Source organism: Anomaloglossus baeobatrachus, chromosome 3 (genome assembly GCF_048569485.1).
Source record: "Anomaloglossus baeobatrachus isolate aAnoBae1 chromosome 3, aAnoBae1.hap1, whole genome shotgun sequence".
Classification (NCBI taxonomy): domain Eukaryota; kingdom Metazoa; phylum Chordata; class Amphibia; order Anura; family Aromobatidae; genus Anomaloglossus; species Anomaloglossus baeobatrachus.
This window is the reverse complement of record NC_134355.1, coordinates 656,773,596-656,794,031: the sequence shown is the minus strand read 5'-3', so window position 1 is coordinate 656,794,031 and position 20,436 is coordinate 656,773,596. Positions and strand designations below refer to the sequence as shown.

The 20,436-nt window shown below is 50.8% G+C and overlaps 1 protein-coding gene across 2 annotated transcripts in view; it reads right to left on the bottom strand.

Moving 5' to 3' along the window:
• The window catches only part of CLIC5 (chloride intracellular channel 5), a 238,346-nt gene that overhangs the window by 35,156 nt on the left and 182,754 nt on the right, over window positions 1-20,436 (bottom strand). For both annotated transcript variants that reach the window (XM_075341180.1, XM_075341181.1), the window contains exon 4: window positions 17,581-17,687. In XM_075341180.1, the coding sequence (XP_075197295.1) occupies window positions 17,581-17,687 (107 nt within the window). The remainder of the gene's footprint in view (window positions 1-17,580; window positions 17,688-20,436) is intronic.

The following is a 20,436-nucleotide window of genomic DNA, read 5'->3' as shown; positions in this document are numbered from 1 at the left end:
ATTATATAGAGTCATTATGTGAAGCCCCGCTAGTATGTGTCGGTGCAGTACCTTCAGGGACTCCACGTGGATGGAACAGTCTGGTCACAGGTAGGGAACCTTCTTTTAGGATTGTCGTGACGCCACTCTCAGTATTGCGGTCAGCGGGGACCGCCACTGCAGATTAAGGGATGCCTGGGGCTGATGGTGGGTGCAGTCAGTATATTAGCCCCCTGAGAGTGAGGCAAGCCCCAGGCCCCGGTGTATGTGTGTGGGACCACAGGTCGCAGAATGACTCAAACACAGTCCAAGAAGTCTTTCAACGTGTTTACTCACTGTTTGGAGGTCACGGTGAGATGCCCGGGCGACACTGTGATAACCAGGTTGAACCAGGAATTCCAGGAGGCCGTTCTGAGGGTAGCTGTCCACTCGCCTTCCTTGCACTCTTTCTGTTTTAGGAGGATCCTTTGCTTGAAGCGTGGTAGGACCCCTCCAGGGAAGCTGTTACCACCCTGCTCCCCTCTCTCTGGCTCGTCTGCCGGCAGCGTGGCCTTGGTGGGATGGCTTCTGGCCCTGTCCCCTTATGGGCCTGGTGATTGCTGCTTGGCTCAAGCTCTGTGTAGTCGTGGTGAGGGCATGAAGTACCCCGCCCCCCACCTGTAGGTTAAGCAGCTCTGGATGATCTGCTGCCTGTACTGGGGACCTAGTTCCCCTTGTGTGCTCGGATACCGGGATCTCCGTACTCAGCCACCCTTCTCTCTGGATGGTTTTCAGGCCGACCCACGGTACTCCTTTCTCCCCCGCTTTCAGCTACTGCACTCCTCAGGACCTGTCTGACACGAGAGCTCCTCTGCTCCCTTCCACACACTTCAACTTCTTCCTCTCGACTCTCCTCTTCCTCTCTCTCTCTGCCCTGCTTCCTAGCAACCAGCCCCTGAACACACCCCCAGCTGGGAATTGAAAGTTAACCCCTTCTGGCTACCCAAGGGTCCCCTCTGGTAATGTGGGAGGCCTGGTCACTATATGTTTGTGTGTGCACCTCATCCTGGCCTTTGGAGATTACCTGGAAGCATTGCTCCCGCATGGGTGCAATACTCTGTGGTGCCTAACCGGGTCAGGGGCGCCACATTCCCCCTTAGTTATCATCAGCACGTCCTCGGGCTGCAAAGACAAGAGAAAAGGTAAATACAAACTTTTCCCACACAGGGGCAATTATTTACATTTAAACATACCAGGTACCATTCCACCACCAACCACCCACATGTCCGAACCCCACCCAAAAACCTCCAGGAGGTAGGTCGCCGGTCCTTTTGGTGACCAGGGCTGGGCCATCACATTCCCCAGACCTTTCCTCCAATCTTCCTCTCCTGAGGAGAGTGGTGTAAGGTAGGCCCCATAAACAGGCGTACCCGCTTCCGAGTGTTGGAGGGCAGGCCCCATAAACAGGCGTGCCCCCTTGTTGGTGCAGAGCCATGCCCCTCAACAGGCAGACTCTGTGGTTGATACCAAGGAGGTAACTTTTTACAATGCAAAGTTTGTGGTTAAAGCCAGTTCATAACCAGTGGTCTAACATTTTAAGGAGGTCTCACAATAGTCCTTGTGGGCACATTTCGCTTAAACGTTGCTTAACTATAAACAGGTTAAACATTACCTTTCATACCGTCACTTTGAACTAAACTGTACTTTCTCTATAGCGTAATGGGAGCTGACCAAAGTTGCTGCGGGTTGATCTACGCAGTACTATACTGTCATCTGTCTGAGGTTGTGTCCTCCCACCCGATGTATGTGTCTCAATGTGAATAATGGGTGTACTGGGTATTGATACCAGTGCATGGTCTTCTGCTTCAGCTACATTTGGCTCTTCCAGGTTCTGAACAGGTTCTTCTGGGTCTCTTACTTCTCCAGATTGAGGGAATGTAATAACCGGAATAACTACTGCTCCATTGTATTGAGGCCAACTTGCTGGAAAATCTCCAAGTACAGTATGGATCATCTTTTCTTTTGGTTCTTGAACTGGCAAAGGGTTGGGAATTTTTTCAGGGGTTCTTAGTTGTTCAGGACATTTCTTTAGGCGATCTCTAGAAACGACAGCTGTTGTTTTTCCTCCATCTTTGCTGATAAGGCATGTCTTTTCATTGCTAAGCGTCGATGGTAACACAGTATAGGGTTCTTCTTCCCAGTGATTGTCAAGTTTATGACGTCTTCTCTTCCTTTTGAGAACTATATCTCCTGGCATCAAAGGAACAGCAGGTGCTTTTCGATTGTAGGCCTTTTCTTGTTTCTCACGCTGCTGAGTCAGGCTTCGCTCCACACACTCTTGTACTTTCTTGTATTGGGCTTGGCGGTTGGAATCCCAATCAGCACCTTGTAGATGGTCTTCAGGGGTCTCAACTCCCATTTCCAGATCTACTGGCAATCTCCCTGGTCTGGCCCTCATCAGGTATGCCGGTGTGCAGTTCGTGGAACTCACAGGGATGTTGTTATACATGTCCACTAGATCGGGCAGCTTTTCCGGCCACTGACTCCGTTCTTCTAGTGGGAGAGTCTTCAGAAGGTCGAGAATGATGTGGTTCATCTTCTCACACATGCCATTGGTCTGGGGATGGTAAGGCGTAGTACGGATCTTCTGGCAGCCGTATAGGTTACAAAACTCCTTAAACACTTCAGCTTCAAAGGCTGGTCCTTGGTCAGTGAGCACTTGATCTGGATAACCATGTGGTCGACAGAAGTGTGTTTGGAAAGCTTTGGCTGCAGTTTGACCTGTCAAGTCCTTGACTGGTACTACCACCAGGAATCTGGAGTAGTGGTCAACCATAGTGAGAGCGTAGTTGTAGCCTTGTCTGCTGGGTGCCAACTTTACATGGTCCAGGGCCACGATCTCCAGGGGCCGTTTAGTTTGGATTGGCTGGAGTGGTGCTCTCTGGCTGTGCTGGTCTTTTCTTCTAAGATTGCAGGGCCCGCAGTTTCGACACCACTTCTCTAGGGCAGATCTCATGCCCACCCAGTAGAATCTTACTTTAAGTAGGGCCTCCAGTTTCTTCCAACCAAAGTGGCCTGCACCATTGTGATAGGCTTCTAGCACCATCCTCGTATCCTTCTGTGGTACAATCACTTGCCACACCTTCTCATGCGTCCTCGGGTCAATGATGCTCCTGTAAAGTTTGTCTTGATAGATGAATAATCGACCCCTCTCCTTCCATAGGTACTGTGCCTCAGGTGGGGCTCCTTTGTCAAGGCTGGCGCCAGGCTGGCTGATCAGTTTCTTTACCAAGCCTACCGCTGGATCATTTTCCTGGGTCTCCTTCCAGTTGTAGTGAGGGAGTGGGTTCAGGGTCACCTCTTGGCGGTTGGCACGCGACTGCCGACACTGTTTTGCTCCATGGCGATGGAACGCTGGCAGCTCAATCTCTTCAAGATCATCTACATCTTCACCCTCGTCTGCTACGTGAGGCATCCTGGACAGAGCATCTGCGTTGCCGTTCTTGCGGCCAGCTCGATACTTGACGGTAAAGTCATAATTCGCCAGTCGGGCTACCCAACGCTGCTCCATGGCACCCAATTTAGCAGTATCCAAGTGGGTCAGGGGGTTGTTGTCCGTGAAGACAGTGAATTTGGTGGCTGCCAGGTAGTGCTTGAACCGCTCTGTGATAGCCCATACCATGGCCAGGAACTCTAGCTTGAATGAGCTATAATTCTCCGGGTTTCTTTCAGTAGGCCTGAGCTTCCTGCTGGCGTAAGCAATCACACGCTCTTTGCCTCCCTGCACCTGTGAAAGCACTGCTCCCAGTCCCACATTACTGGCATCTGTGTACAGTACGAATGGCAGACCGTAGTCAGGGTAGGCTAGGATCTCTTCACCCGTCAAGGCCCCTTTCATTTGTCTGAAGGAGTGTTCTTCTGCTTCTCCCCAGTGAAATGGCGGGCCGGAGATCTTTCCTCTCTTCTTTGGGTGGCCTACCAGGAGCTCTTGCAAAGGCGCTGCCATTTTCGTGTAGCCCTTGATGAACCTCCTGTAGTAGCCTACCAAGCCAAGGAACTGACGTATCTCCCGGACGGTAGTAGGTGTGGGCCATTCCTGGATGACTGTGACCTTCTCTGGGTCCGGTGCTACTCCTTCTGCACTGACCACGTGACCTAGGTACTGGACCTTTGGCTTCAGTAAATGGCACTTGGATGGTTTCAGCTTCATTCCATATCGGGATAGTGCTTCAAAGACTTCAGCCAGGTGTTTCAGGTGGTCCTCGTAGGTCTTGGAGTACACGATGACATCATCCAGGTAGAGCAGGACGGTTTCAAAGTTGAGGTGCCCTAGGCAGCATTCCATAAGCCTCTGGAAGGTCCCGGGGGCATTGCAGAGTCCAAATGGCATGCTGTTGAACTCACAGAGGCCCATTGGGGTGATGAAGGCCGTCTTCTCCCGATCTTCTTCTGCTACAGATACTTGCCAGTAGCCACTAGTAAGATCTAGGGTAGAAAAGTAGTTAGAGGCTTTCAAGGCAGCGAGGGATTCCTCTATCCTTGGCAAAGGGTAGGCATCCTTGTGTGTTATCTGATTTATCCGTCTGTAATCCACACACATCCTCATCGTGCCATCCTTCTTTCTTACCAGGACCAGGGGAGCCGCCCAGGGGCTACAACTGTCCCTTATGACGCCTGCCTCCTTCATGTCCTTCAGCATGTCCTTTGTGCGCTGGTAATGGGCTGGTGGAATAGGCCTATGTCTTTCCTTAATGGGAGGATGACTGCCTGTGGGTATGTGATGTTGCACCCCTTTGATCCTACCAAAGTGTAGTGGGTTCTTACTAAAGACCTGCTCGTATTCCTGCACGACCCTGTAAACCCCATGTTTCTGGTAGTCGGGTGTAGAGTCAGTCCCCACGTGTAGTTTCTGGCACCAATCCTCTAACTGCTTTTGGGAGGTCTCGCCCTCTTTTGAGTCAGCTTGTGTCAGGGGACCTACAGGTGTTATGGCGTCATCTGAGCATGTAAACAGTTTGGCTATGGTAGCGTACCTTGGTAGTCTGGCTTCCTCCTCCCCACAGTTCAACACTCGTACAGGCACTCGTCCCTTGTGTACATCAACTACCCCCCTGGCTGTCAGAATCGTGGGCCAGTGGTCTGAATGAGTGGGCTCTAGTACAGCCTGGTAATCTTGTCCTCTGAGACCTACCGCTGCTCTACACCACATCATCATTTCACTCCGTGGGGGTATCACAATGGGGTTTGCATCCATCACCCGTACACTACCAATCTCACCGCCAGTCTGTTTTACCTGTTGCTTCCTCAGAATGATTCGGATCTCCTTTTGCAAGGCTCTTTGCGACCTGCCCTCAGCACCTTCAACAATCTGGTGAAGCAACAACAACACTTCCCCTAGGCAATTTTCTATGACATTAGTGCCTAAAATCATTTGCGGGTTCCTTTCTCTAATATCAGTGTCCACAACAATCAGTCCTTGTCCCTTCATTTCCTGCCTTCCCACCTTTATGGTTACCTCTTTGACCCCGATCTGGTCTATAGGTTGTCCGTTGGCAGCATAGATGGTGAGGGAGGGGTCCGGTGGTCGGAGATCGTCGTCCGACCAAAACCTACGATACAGGACATACGGGATCGTGGTTACCTGAGAGCCGGTGTCCAATAACGCCGGGGTAGGGATCCCGTCCAGGACGATGGACAGGACAGGACGTCCACCCACGTACTGATCACAGCAGCGACTTGGGCCTGATCTTCTTAATCCTGAGGACTGGCCCCCGGCCCCAGGTTTGGCTCGTTTAAAGGACAGGCCCTTGCATAGTGTCCTGCCTCCTGGCAACGACGACAGATGGGTTGTCCAGATGAGTCATAGCGATCACTGCTCCTGCCTCGGGTTGGGGGACCTCTTCTCCTCCGCATCCAAGGGACGTCCTCTGGGTTGTCAGCTAGCAGGATCCGATGAGGGACTTTGGTCTCTGAGGGCAACTGCATTGCTTTCAGGATTTGTGCGACGTCCTTAGTGAGCTGTTGCACCTGGGAGGATAGCGTACTTATGGTCTCTGCTGGCGCGTTGAGTCCTTTTGTAGTTATCAGGGTCTGCGAGGAGGATTCCGCTCCTGCAGCCGTGGAACTGGCAGGCCATGCTGGTGCGACGGGGTCTGTGTCCACAGGAGGTTGGAGTGCTTTCACTGCCCTGTCTTTCAGAATGGCAAAGTCCACGTCAGGGTGTTCCAGGGACCACAGCTTCATCTGCTTCCCATCCTCAGGAGAGCGCAGGCCCCGCAAGAATTGTTCCTTCATCATCCGGTTTCCTTCCTGATCACTGACAGGGTCCACCAGCTTGAGAGCCCGTAGTGCAGCCTGCAGCCTGAGGGCATAGTCTCTTATACTATCTTGGGGCTTCTGACGGCAGTTATAGAAGTCCGTCCTCAGCTCTCCCTCTGTGCGGTGTTCAAAAGCAGCTGCTAGTTTGGCAAAGATGGTCTCAACAGAGCCCCGGTCATCATTGGTCCAGGACTCAGCCTCCAATTCTGCTGCTTCAGTCAATTGTCCCAGCACCACAGCGGCCCTCTGCTTACCAGTCATCGCGTGCATGTCTAGCAGGGTGTTGATCTTCTTCTTAAACCCGGTCAGCGTGTCTATTTTACCGGCGTATTGGGGCAGCCATTGCGCTCCTGGGACATACAGCAAGGAAACTGGCATTATGGGGGAGATTTCAGCCGGCGCGGCTGCGACCGCGGCACCGGCACCAGGCGCTGCTGCGTCCAGCGCGACGGGGGCTGGCATCGCTTGGGCTGCGTCGCCCTGACCAGGGGCATTACCTCCTGCAGCGTCCATTTTTCTTCAAAAATCTCCGCGCCCCCTTTCCACTTCCTGGGTCAGAACGCTCTCCGAATTGTGGGGGTTCTGGGGCGGCCACACCTCTTCGTGGGCGGTGCTCTTCTCCCTCGCGCGGGCTGCAGCGCGCGCTTTTGAAGATGGCAATATGGCGGCGGTTCAATTTTTGCGGTCGGACCTCTGAGGCACACGGTCACCTGTCTGAACAGGTCTAGTCCTTATCCTGTTCGTGACGCCAGAAGTTGTGAAGCCCCGCTAGTATGTGTCGGTGCAGTACCTTCAGGGACTCCACGTGGATGGAACAGTCTGGTCACAGGTAGGGAACCTTCTTTTAGGATTGTCGTGACGCCACTCTCAGTATTGCGGTCAGCGGGAACCGCCACTGCAGATTAAGGGATGCCTGGGGCTGATGGTGGGTGCAGTCAGTATATTAGCCCCCTGAGAGTGAGGCAAGCCCCAGGCCCCGGTGTATGTGTGTGGGACCACAGGTCGCAGAATGACTCAAACACAGTCCAAGAAGTCTTTCAACGTGTTTACTCACTGTTTGGAGGTCACGGTGAGATGCCCGGGCGACACTGTGATAACCAGGTTGAACCAGGAATTCCAGGAGGCCGTTCTGAGGGTAGCTGTCCACTCGCCTTCCTTGCACTCTTTCTGTTTTAGGAGGATCCTTTGCTTGAAGCGTGGTAGGACCCCTCCAGGGAAGCTGTTACCACCCTGCTCCCCTCTCTCTGGCTCGTCTGCCGGCAGCGTGGCCTTGGTGGGATGGCTTCTGGCCCTGTCCCCTTATGGGCCTGGTGATTGCTGCTTGGCTCAAGCTCTGTGTAGTCGTGGTGAGGGCATGAAGTACCCCCCCCCCCACCTGTAGGTTAAGCAGCTCTGGATGATCTGCTGCCTGTACTGGGGACCTAGTTCCCCTTGTGTGCTCGGATACCGGGATCTCCGTACTCAGCCACCCTTCTCTCTGGATGGTTTTCAGGCCGACCCACGGTACTCCTTTCTCCCCCCGCTTTCAGCTACTGCACTCCTCAGGACCTGTCTGACACGAGAGCTCCTCTGCTCCCTTCCACACACTTCAACTTCTTCCTCTCGACTCTCCTCTTCCTCTCTCTCTCTGCCCTGCTTCCTAGCAACCAGCCCCTGAACACACCCCCAGCTGGGAATTGAAAGTTAACCCCTTCTGGCTACCCAAGGGTCCCCTCTGGTAATGTGGGAGGCCTGGTCACTATATGTTTGTGTGTGCACCTCATCCTGGCCTTTGGAGATTACCTGGAAGCATTGCTCCCGCATGGGTGCAATACTCTGTGGTGCCTGACCGGGTCAGGGGCGCCACAATTACACACAGAGGGATCTATTCCTATATATTATATAGAGTCATTACACACAGAGGGATCTATTCCTATATATTATATAAAGTCATTACAGAGGGATCTATTCCTATATCTTATATAGAATCATTACATACAGATGGATCTATTCCTATATATTATATAGAGTCATTACACACAGAGGGATCTATTTCTATATATTATATAAAGTCATTACACACAGAGGGATCTATTTCTATATATTATAGAATCATTACACACAGAGTGATCTATTGATATATCTTATATAGAGTTATCTATTCCTATATATTATATAGAATCATTACACACAGATGGATCTATTCCTATATATTATATAGTCATTACACACAGAGGAATGTATTCCATATGTTTATTTCTGTTAATGTTGATGATTATGGCTTACAGCCAATGAAAACCCAAAAGTCATTATCTCAGAAAATTAGAATAATTACCACAAAACACCTGCAAAGGCTCCCTAAGCTTTTAAAATGGTCCCTTAGTCTTGTTCAGTAGGGTACACAATCATAAAAAAGGCAGCTGACTTGACAGATGTCCAGAAGGTAGTCATTGACACTCCACAAGGAGGGTAAGCCACAAAAGGTTATTGCTATAGAAGCTGGCTGTTCACAGAGTGCTGTTTCCAAGCATATTAATGGAAAGTTGAGAGGAAGGAAAAAGTGTGGTAAAAAAAAGGTGCACAAGCAACCGGGATAACCACAGCATTGATAGGATTGTTAAGAAAAGGTCATTCAAAAATTAGGGTAGATTCACAAGGAGTGGACGCTGCTGGAGTCAGTGCTTCAAGAGCCACCACACACAGACGTATCCAGGACATTGGCTACAAGTGTCGCATTCCTTGTGTTAGGCCACTCATGACCAATAGACAACACCAAAAGCGTCTTACCTGGGCCAAGGAGAAGAACTGGACTGTTCTCAGTGTCCAAGGTGTTGTTTTCAGATGAAAGTAAGTTTTGCATTTCATTTGGAAATCGCGGTCCCAGAGTCTGGAGGAAGAGTGGAGAGGCCACAATCCAAGCTGCTGAGGTCTAGTGTGAAGTCTCCACAATCAGTGATGGTTTGGGAGCCATGTCATCTGCTGGTGTAGCTCCACTGTGTTTTATCAAGACCAAAGTCAGCGCAGCCGTCTACCAGGGAATTTTACAGCACTTCATGCTTCCCTCTGCCGACAAGCTTTTTGGAGATGGAAATTTCATTTTCCAGCAGGACTTGGCACCTGTCCACACTGCGAAAAGTACCAATACCTGATTTACTAACCACAGTATCACTGTGCTTGATTGGCCAGAAAACTCGCCTGACCTAAACCCCATAGAGAATCTATGAGAGACACCAGAGCCAACAATGCAGATGAGCTGAAGGCGGCTATCAAAGTAACCTGGGCTTCCATAACACCTCAGCAGTACCACAGGCTGATTGCCTCCATACCACATTGCCGCATTGATGCAGTAATTCATGCAAAAGGAGCTCCTGCCAAGTTTTGAGGCATTTACTGTACAGACTGCATTTTTCATTTTATAAAACAAACCCCAAATTTAGAAGAGGAAAATAGGAAAATATAATTTTAATGTTAAAATGAGGGTCCATCTTAATCCTAGTGCATCTTAATCCTAATGCTCACCATGGGGAGCGGCGATGGTGGAGCGGCTCAGGAAAGTCACAGGAGGCAGGGCAATGCTGCAGGCTCAGAGGAGGGGGTGTTGTGGTTCAGGAGGGTCGGCGATACTGCGGGCTTGGGGGTGTCGCGGTAGCGGGCGCCATTGATTTGTCGGCGGGCTGTGGGGGTGTCACGGCAGCGGGCGCCATTGATTTGTCAGCGGGCTGCGGGAGTGACACTGCAGTGGAGTGACTCAAGAAGGTCACAGGACAGAGCGTCATAGGACGGGATGTGTCGGCGGCAGGTGCCATTTATCTGACTGAGGGCTCCATTGAATGGCCCGCAGTTGACGAGATGGACTTCGAGAAAATGACTGCGGATGCAGCGCGTGTGTAGATAGGTCTCTACAACCATTTTCTTGAAGTCAATTGCGTCAATCTTATTGAAGGCCAATAAAAACAGCGTGGGATCCCCTACATTTTTCATAACCAGTCAATGTACTGCAGACAGCTAAGGGCTGATATTATTAGGGTGGGAAAGCCCATGGTTATTTCGCCCTTCCCAGCCTAAAAATAGCAGCCAGCAGCCACCCCAGAAGTGCCTCACACATTAAATTCTGGCACTTTACCAGGTTCTTCCCGATTGCTCTGGTGTGGTGGCCATCAGGGTAATACTTGTGGGGCTGATGCCAGCTCTGTAATGTCAGCTAGCTTCAATCCCTGGTGTTAGTAATGGAGAGGTGTCTATCAGACACCCCCATTACTAACCTGGTAAATGTAAAGAGAAAAAATACAGACAAATATGAGGCTGTAAGTTGACATCTGGACACCTGTGGTCAGTCCGGGCACTCTGATCGGTATATGCCTGGACTTAGACTCAGGTACTGGCTGTACCTGCTTTATGTGGCGCATGCTCAGCTCCTCACCCCACTCCATATATTCAGTGGCACATGTGGGTGCTCCATTTTCGAAACTAGTGTTGAGCAAGCGCTACCATGCTAGGGTGCTCGGTACTCATAACTAGTGATGAGCGAGCACTACCATGCACGGGTGCTTGGTACTCGTAACTAGTGATGAATGAGCACGACCATGTTCAGGGCTCGGTACCCGTTACTAGTGATGAGTGAGCACTACCATGCTCAGGTGCTCGGTACTTGTAACTAGTGATGTGCGGGCACTACCATGCTCAGGTGCTCGGTACTTGTAACTAGTGATGTGCGGGCACTACCATGCTCAGGTGCTCAGTACTGGTAACTAGTGGTGAGCGGGCACTACCATGCTCAGGTGCTCAGTACTCGTAACTAGTGATGAGCGAGCACTACCATGCTCAGGTGATCAGTACTTGTAACTAGTGATGAGCGGGAACTACCATGCTCAGGTGCTCAGTACTGGTAACTAGTGGTGAGTGGGCACTACCATGCTCAGGTGCTCAGTACTCGTAACTAGAGATGAGCGAGCACTACCATGCTCAGGTGCTCGGTACTTGTAACTAGAGATGAGCGAGCACTACCATGCTCGGGTGCTCAGTACTCGCAACTAGTGATGAGCGGGCACTACCATGCTCAGGTGCTCAGTACTCGTAACTAGTGATGAGCGGGCACTACCATGCTCGGGTGCTCAGTACTCGTAACTAGTGATGAGCGGGCACTACCATGCTCAGGTGCTCGGTACTTGTAACTAGAGATGAGCGAGCACTACCATACTCAGGTGCTCGGTACTTGTAACTAGTAATGAGTGAGCACTACCATACTCAGGTGCTCGGTACTCGCAACTAGTGATGAGCGGGCACTACCATGCTCAGGTGCTCAGTACTCGTAACTAGTGATGAGCGGGCACTACCATGCTCAGGTGCTCGGTACTTGTAACTAGAGATGAGCGGGCACTACCATGCTCGGGTGCTCGGTACTCGTAACTAGAGATGAGCGAGCACTACCATGCTCAGGTGATCGGTACTTGTAACTAGTGATGTGCGAGCACTACCATGCTCAGGTGCTCGGTACTTGTAACTAGAGATGAGCGGGCACTACCATGCTCGGGTGCTCGGTACTCGTAACTAGAGATGAGCGAGCACTACCATGCTCAGGTGATCGGTACTCGTAACTAGTGATGTGCGAGCACTACCATGCTCAGGTGATCGGTACTTGTAACTAGTGATGTGCGAGCACTACCATGCTCGGGTGCTCGGTACTTGTAATGAGCAGGTCAGATGCTTGGATGGGTGAGACTCAAGTACCCGAGTATAATGTAATTCAATAGGGAACTCCATCATTTTTACAGGTTTCAAGAAAATGGTCCCCTAGGGATAGGTTTAGCATAATAAGATCTGAACATAGCCTAATTCAGAAAGGGGTCGATAAACACCCAATGTATAAAATTAATTTATTTTATGTAATTTATATAAGAACCGTATAAGTGGCTATGTTGCCAATAGCAACCAATCATTCGTTCAGCTTTTAATCACTAGCTCTGCAGTGGAAGAATGAAACTCACACTCTGATTGGTTACTATTAAAGTTGAAACATCTCCCATTGGGTGAATAGAAACAAAGAGGAAGAATTGTCCGTAACAACCAATCAGATTACTACTTTCCCTTTCTATTGGAAAACTGAAATCTGTACTACTGTTGCTATGGGCAACAGATTTGCTCACAGTGTTTTATACATGTGCATTATAAACTCTGGCCTTCCTTTCAACAGTCTTTCAGTATTTCCTAAAAGACTCATCCTAAATAAACGATGCCGTCGTGACGCGGCTGCCAATGTGACTGGAAAGAAAGAGACTGTTCCTGAGGAAAGGGTGGGACACGACCCTTCGGGAAAACCAAATTCCCCTGAAGTTTTATTTTCCAGTGTGATAAGTTCGTTCCATAGAAAATAAAGAGGTTCTTCTAGAAAAAAAAATAAATCAACATTCGCCTCCAAATATAACTCCCTGCCTCGGACGCCCCGTGGAAACTCGTCCACATTCACTTTTGATTTTGACATTAAAATCTATCAGACAAAGAAAAACAAAAATAGCCTCCGGGTTGTTACTTTAACACCTTTTTTGGCTTTTTTTTCTGTCAATGTAGATTTTTTCTTGCAAAAACAAGTTGTAGTTGTGAATATCAGCTTTCACTTTATCATAAAATGCACTAAAAAGTGGGGAAAAAAGATTCCAAGTGCTATAAAATAGTATAAAAAACGCAATTCTGACACGGTTATTGGTGTTTTAATAAATCTGCTGTAAAATTGACCTGGTAAAGTGATTCTCCAAATCAGTCCTATTACATCCATATCAAACTTATCATTTCTTATATATTTTACTTTTTATCAAAAATTCCAAACTTTGTAGATAAAATTTGGTTTGTGGCGCCATTTTCTAAAACCCGTTACTTATTTAACGCTTCTGTTGATGGAGTTGTGTAAGGACTTTTTCTGCACACTGAGTGATTTTTACAGCTAGCACAAACACCGATTCTTGTCTATTGGGCTGTAAAAATCAGGGAGACATGTTTGTTAGTGAGGAGCATGCTCAGTACTCGTAACTAGTGATGAGCGGGCACTACCATGCTCGGGTGCTCAGTACTCGTAACTAGTGATGAGCGGGCACTACCATGCTTGGGTGCTCAGTACTCGTAACTAGTGATGAGCGGGCACTACCATGCTCGGGTGCTCAGTACTCGTAACTAGTGATGAGCGGGCACTACCATGCTCGGGTGCTCGGGACTCGTAACTAGTGATGAGCGGGCACTACCATGCTCAGGTGCTCAGTACTCGTAACTAGCGATGAGCAGGCACTACCATGCTCGGGTGCTCTGTACTCGTAACTAGTGATGAGCGGGCACTACCATGCTCGGGTGCTCAGTACTCGTAACTAGTGATGAGCGGGCACTACCATGCTCGGGTGCTCAGTACTCGTAACTAGTGATGAGCGGGCACTACCATGCTCGGGTGCTCAGTACTCGTAACTAGTGATGAGCGGGCACTACCATGCTCGGGTGCTCAGTACTCGTAACTAGTGATGAGCAAGCACTACCATGCTCGGGTGCTCAGTACTCGTAACTAGTGAAGAGCGGGCACTACCATGCTCGGGTGCTCGGTACTCGTAACTAGTGATGAGCGGGCACTACCATGCTCGGGTGCTCGGTACTCGTAACTAGTGATGAGTGGGCACTATCATGCTCGGGTGCTCGGTACTCGTAACTAGTGATGAGCGGGCACTACCATGCTCGGGTGCTCAGTACTCGTAACTAGTGATGAGCGGGCACTACCATGCTCGGGTTCTCGGTACTCGTAACTAGTGATGAGCGGGCACTACCATGCGTGGGTGCTCGGTACTTGTAACTAGTGATGAGCGGGCACTACCATGCTCGGGTGCTCGGTACTCGTAACTAGTGATGAGCGGGCACTACCATGCTCGGGTGCTCGGTACTCGTAACCAGTGATGAGTGGGCACTACCATGCTCAGTACTCATGACTAGTGATGAGCGGGCACTACCATGCTCGAGTGCTCAGTGCTCGTAACAAGTGATGAGCGAGCACTACCATGCTCAGGTGCTCGGTACTCATAACTAGTGATGAGCGGGCACTACCATGCTCAGATGCTCGGTACTCATAACTAGTGATGAGCGGGCACTACCATGCTCGGGTGCTCAGTACTCGTAACAAGTGATGAGCGAGCATTACCATGCTTGGGTGCTCAGTACTCGTAACTAGTGATGAGCGGGCACTACCATGCTCGGGTGCTCGGTACTCGTAACTAGTGATGAGTGGGCACTATCATGCTCGGGTGCTCGGTACTCGTAACTAGTGATGAGCGGGCACTACCATGCTCGGGTGCTCAGTACTCGTAACTAGTGATGAGTGGGCACTACCATGCTCGGGTTCTCGGTACTCGTAACTAGTGATGAGCGGGCACTACCATGCGTGGGTGCTCGGTACTTGTAACTAGTGATGAGCGGGCACTACCATGCTCGGGTGCTCGGTACTCGTAACTAGTGATGAGCGGGCACTACCATGCTCGGGTGCTCGGTACTCGTAACCAGTGATGAGTGGGCACTACCATGCTCAGTACTCATGACTAGTGATGAGCGGGCACTACCATGCTCGAGTGCTCAGTGCTCGTAACAAGTGATGAGCGAGCACTACCATGCTCAGGTGCTCGGTACTCATAACTAGTGATGAGCGGGCACTACCATGCTCGGGTGCTCAGTACTCGTAACAAGTGATGAGCGAGCATTACCATGCTTGGGTGCTCAGTACTCGTAACTAGTGATGAGCGGGCACTACCATGCTCGGGTGCTCGGTACTCGTAACCAGTGATGAGTGGGCACTACCATGCTCAGTACTCATGACTAGTGATGAGCGGGCACTACCATGCTCGAGTGCTCAGTGCTCGTAACAAGTGATGAGCGAGCACTACCATGCTCAGGTGCTCGGTACTCATAACTAGTGATGAGCGGGCACTACCATGCTCGGGTGCTCAGTACTCGTAACAAGTGATGAGCGAGCATTACCATGCTCGGGTGCTCAGTACTCGTAACTAGTGATGACCGGGCACTACCATGCTCGGGTGCTCAGTACTCGTAACTAGTGATGAGCGGGCACTACCATGCTCGGATGCTCAGTACTCGTAACTAGTGATGACCGGGCACTACAATGCTCGGGTGCTCGGTTCTCGTAATGAGCAGTTGGACGCTAGGATGGACGCAACTCGAGTACCCAAGTATATTGGAAGTCAATGGGAAAACTCAAGTATTTTTCTGGGAAATCTTCTGGAATAATGTTTGAGTTCTCCATTGACTTCCAATATTCTCGGGTACTCGCGTCGCGCCCTTTCGAGTGTCCGACTGCTGGCTACGCGTACCGAGCACCTGAACATGGTAGTGCTCGCTCATTACTAGTGTCTGTTTTTTATCAGCATCCATATGTGACAAACACTGATAATAAAAACAGACATATGGACAAAACACTGATGAGAAGCGGATCCAAAACACTGATGACACTTGTTCCATTTTTATTCGTCCGTTTCCAAACACGGCATCTGAATGAGTCCTATGACAGTAGATTTTTTAATTAAACTATGAAACCGAAATAAAGTATTTTAGAACGTTTTTTCTGTAATGTAGGTTAAAATAATACCGCCATAGATTGTAAAATTAATACAGTCGAACTCAGTTCATAAAATAAATACCAAAATAATATGCAGTCTCCAAATGAAGACCAATTAACGCGTCCGATATTAAAGCTCTGATTTCGGCCTGCGATGTGCGGACTGCTCATGGATCTGACTACCGAGCTGAACTTAACCTCATCTATAACTATGAGACTGTTCATACAGCTGCTTCAGAAATTGCCGTCCATACTCAGACTGACTTTTGATCTGCCTCCGGGACCTCACTATCATGGATGAATAAACTGAGATGATAAACCGCCTTGTAAGGGACCTATGTAGTTGTGGCGCCCTGGACTAGCCAGGTCGTCACAGGTACTGCAACACACACCCCCACCCCGAGACAGGCACATCAGCCAGACACAAAATCCTTGTTGCCTCCCTCCAGGAGCTGATGTCCACACCAGGTGGGGTGGAGTCAGGCGATTGGCCCCACCCACTGAGGAGTTCACAGTCCTGGAGGCAGGAAAAGGAAGTCAGTTAGGGAAGTGCAAGTGAAAGGAGTGAAGTAGTAGTGGAGGAGTAAACTGACAGTGTCCGGGTGTGTGGCCCGGGCACTAAGAGCAAGGTTGGCAGACGGTGGTGGCCGTCTGCAGGAGAGGCAGATCAACGCTAGACCGTAGGACCGGGGATGGGCGGTGGCCCGCCGGTACCGAACTGGGGAGCGAAGTGAAGCCAGCACACTCAGGCAGGGCCTGCGGACCCCGACCAGGCTTGGAGTCGCCATTAGAGGTCAAATCCATCAGTGATCGGAACCCCAGGGGTTTCCTAACAGCCAAGACCCGATTGAAGGCAACCGTCCGACCAGCAAAAGGAAATACAGCTTCCGCCACAGCTAGAGTTCCAAGTGCCAGAGCCTGCGGGCAAAAGGGCTCCTCCGGCACATACACACGCTGGGGAGCGGGTTACCGGTGGGAATCCATCGGGACCGAACATACACAAAGGTGCAGGGAAAGGCAGCCACCACCACCCGTCCGGGAGAAGGTACAGCAGCCGGCTGCGGGACCCGTCCATCCAGCCGCTTGGTTTACCAGAGACTTTGCGTACCTTTGTGGCTGAGTACAACCGTGCCGTCCGGCACCGCGCTGCGCAGTCCAGGCGACCCTGCACCCATCCAACCCTGCCTCCCCGTCACCTCACCGGGCCCCGGGACCACCAACCCCTACCCACGGAGGGGGAAAGCAACATCCCAGCTGCTCCCTGCCATCGCTCCCGGGATCCCTGTCACCAGCAGCGGTGGTGCCCAACCTCACCACAACCCGAGAGTGGCGTCACGGACCAAATCCCCAAACCAAACTACCCCCTTTCACTCACGGGCGAGGAGCGCCGCTCGAGTCCCCGGATCCGGCCCACCGCTCGAGCCACCGAGCCGCCATCGCAGCAGCGCCGGACCCGAGCGTTAGCGAGCGCAGCGCAGCGGCGTCCTTCCCCGCCTGCGACATAGTCTCTACTTCATAGCGTGGGTTGCTGCAGTTTAACCCGCGGCAATCACTGGCTTATGTCACATTATAGCGGTATGTCATCACAATCAAACATAATAGAGACCACAATTAAATTCATATACCACAATGGAAAATATGCAAAGATCTTACATTTTAGAAACACAAACCGGCCCCCTATAAGCTTTGTATCATTTATACAGCCCTATGGTGCACAGAAATCACTACGTTATACGCACCTCCATTATCCTGCTGCTTGGTATTTTTGATAAATGCTGAGAATTTTGAGAAGATGTCGATACCAGCTGTGTTTGACTCACGATGCTTTGCAGAAAGCTTGGGGTATCTGGAAGAAAAGAAAGAGTTCAAAGTCACTGCAAAGGATGCTGCAGAAAATAGTGATGATATTGTAAATGGTATAAAAAAGGTAAAAAAAATCAGCACAGAAAGATATTTCTAGACTTTTCTCCATCAAGGAATTTCAGATTTATACCATAACAGTATTACACACTAGAGAGCGTATATAAATGAATTTCCAGTACCTAACAATGCAGGCTACATATTTGTGCCAGCCGCCAAACCCAAAAATTCTACTGACATATAGAAAAACTAGCCACAATGCCCGGTAATAGGGCAATGACATCGTAGTTATTGTCTTGTACATATGGACAGTATTATAGTAGTTATATTCTTGCACATAGGGGCAGTATTATAGTAGTTTTATCCTTGTACATAGGAACAGTATTATAGTAGTTATATCCTTGTACATAGGGGCAGTATTATAGTAGTTATATTCTTGTACATAGGAGGCAGTATTATAGTAGTTATATTCTTGTACATAGGAGGCAGTATTATAGTAGTTATATTCTTGCACATAGGGGCAGTATTATAGTAGTTATATTCTTGCACATAGAGGCAGTATTATAGTAGTTATATTCTTGTACATAGGGAGCAGTATTATAGTAGTTATATTCTTGGACATAGGAGCAGAATTATAGTAGTTATATTCTTGTAAATAGGAGCAGTATTATAGTAGTTATATTCTTGTAGATAGGGGCAGTATTATAGTAGTTATATTCTTGTACATAGGGGGTAGTATTATAGTAATTATATACTGGTATATAGAGGGCAGTATTATAGTAGTTATATTCTTTTACATAGGTGCAGTATTATAGTAGTTATATTCTTGTACATAGGGGGCAGTATTATAGTAGTTATATTCTTGTACATAGGGGCAGTATTATAGTAGTTATATTCGTGTAAATAGGGGCAGTATTATAGTAGTTATATTCTTGTACATAGGGGCAGTATTATAGTAGTTATATTCTTGTACATAGGGGGTAGTAATATAGTAATTATATACTGGTATATAGAGGGCAGTATTATAGTAGTTATATTCTTTTACATAGGGGCAGGGCCGTATTTACCATTAGGCACCCGTGGTCCGGTGCCTAGGGCGGCAGATTGTGAGGGGCGGCACCTTCTGGCAGCAAAAAAAAAAAAAAAAAAAAAAAAATTTTTTTTTTTTTTTTTTTTTTACATTTTTTTTTTACATTTTTTTTTTGTGGCTGCCGAGCACAGGGAGCTGATTGACCCCGGAACTGCCGGCGCCTGCACTTCCGGGGTCACAGGCGCGCGCCAATCAGCTCCTTCCTCTGTGATGCGTCCACTGCTGTGTGGACGTCACATGCAGAGCTCACAGCAGGACGCCGCGGATGATGCCGTGATGGAAGCCGGTGTCAGAAGAGGATACTCACGTGAGCCAGGAAGATGGTGGCGGGCACTGGAGCAGGTAAGTGGATTCATAAGGAGCGTGGGAGTGTCTCTAATGCAGACCGGAGATCTGCGCATGCGGGGGGGGGGGGAGGCGGCAAAGGCTGATACTGGAGGGAGGCAGAGGCTGAGACTGGGGGGAGGCTGGAGGGAGGCAGAGGCTGAGACTGGGGGGAGGCTGGAGGGAGGCAGAGGCTGAGACTGGAGGGAGGCAGAGGCTGAGACTGGGGGGAGGCTGGAGGGAGGCAGAGGCTGAGGCTGGAGAGAGGCAGAGGCTGAGACTGGGGGGAGGCAGAGGCTGAGACTGGAGGGAGGCAGAGGCTGAGACTGGGGGAGGCTGGAGGGAGGCAGAGGCAGAGACTGGGGGAGGCTGGAGGGAGGCAGAGGCAGAGACTGGGGGGAGGCTGGAGGGAGCAGAGGCAGAGACTGGGGGGAGGCTGGAGAGAGGCAGAGGCTGAGACTGGGGGGAGGCTGGAGGGAGGCAGAGACTGGGGGGAGGCTGGAGGGAGGCAGAGGCAGAGACTGGGGGGAGGCTGGAGGGAGGCAGAGGCTGAGACTGGGGGGAGGCTGGAGGGAGGCAGAGGCAGAGACTGGGGGGAGGCTGGAGGGAGGCAGAGGCAGAGACTGGGGGGAGGCTGGAGGGAGGCAGAGACTGGGGGGAGGCTGGAGGGAGGCAGAGGCTGACACTGGGGGGAGGCTGGAGGGAGGCAGAGGCTGAGACTGGGGGGAGGCTGGAGGGAGGCAGAGGCAGAGACTGGGGGAGGCTGGAGGGAGGCAGAGACAGAGACTGGGGGAAGGCTGGAGGGAGGCAGAGGCAGAGACTGGGGGGAGGCTGGAGGGAGGCAGAGGCAGAGACTGGGGGGAGGCTGGAGGGAGGCAGAGGCAGAGACTGGGGGGAGGCTGGAGGGAGGCAGAGGCAGAGACTGGGGGGAGGCTGAGGGAGGCAGAGGCAGAGACTGGGGGGAGGCTGGAGGGAGGCAGAGACTGGGGGGAGGCTGGAGGGAGGCAGAGGCAGAGACTGGGGGGAGGCTGGAGGGAGGCAGAGGCAGAGACTGGGGGGAGGCTGGAGGGAGGCAGAGGCAGAGACTGGGGGGAGGATGGAGGGAGGCAGAGGCAGAGACTGGGGGGAGGCTGGAGGGAGCCAGAGGCAGAGACTGGGGGGAGGCTGAGGGAGGCAGAGGCAGAGACTGGGGGGAGGCTGGAGGGAGGCAGAGGCAGAGACTGGGGGGAGGCTGGAGAGAGGCAGAGGCAGAGACTGGGGGGAGGCTGGAGGGAGGCAGAGGCAGAGACTGGGGGGAGGCTGGAGGGAGGCAGAGGCAGAG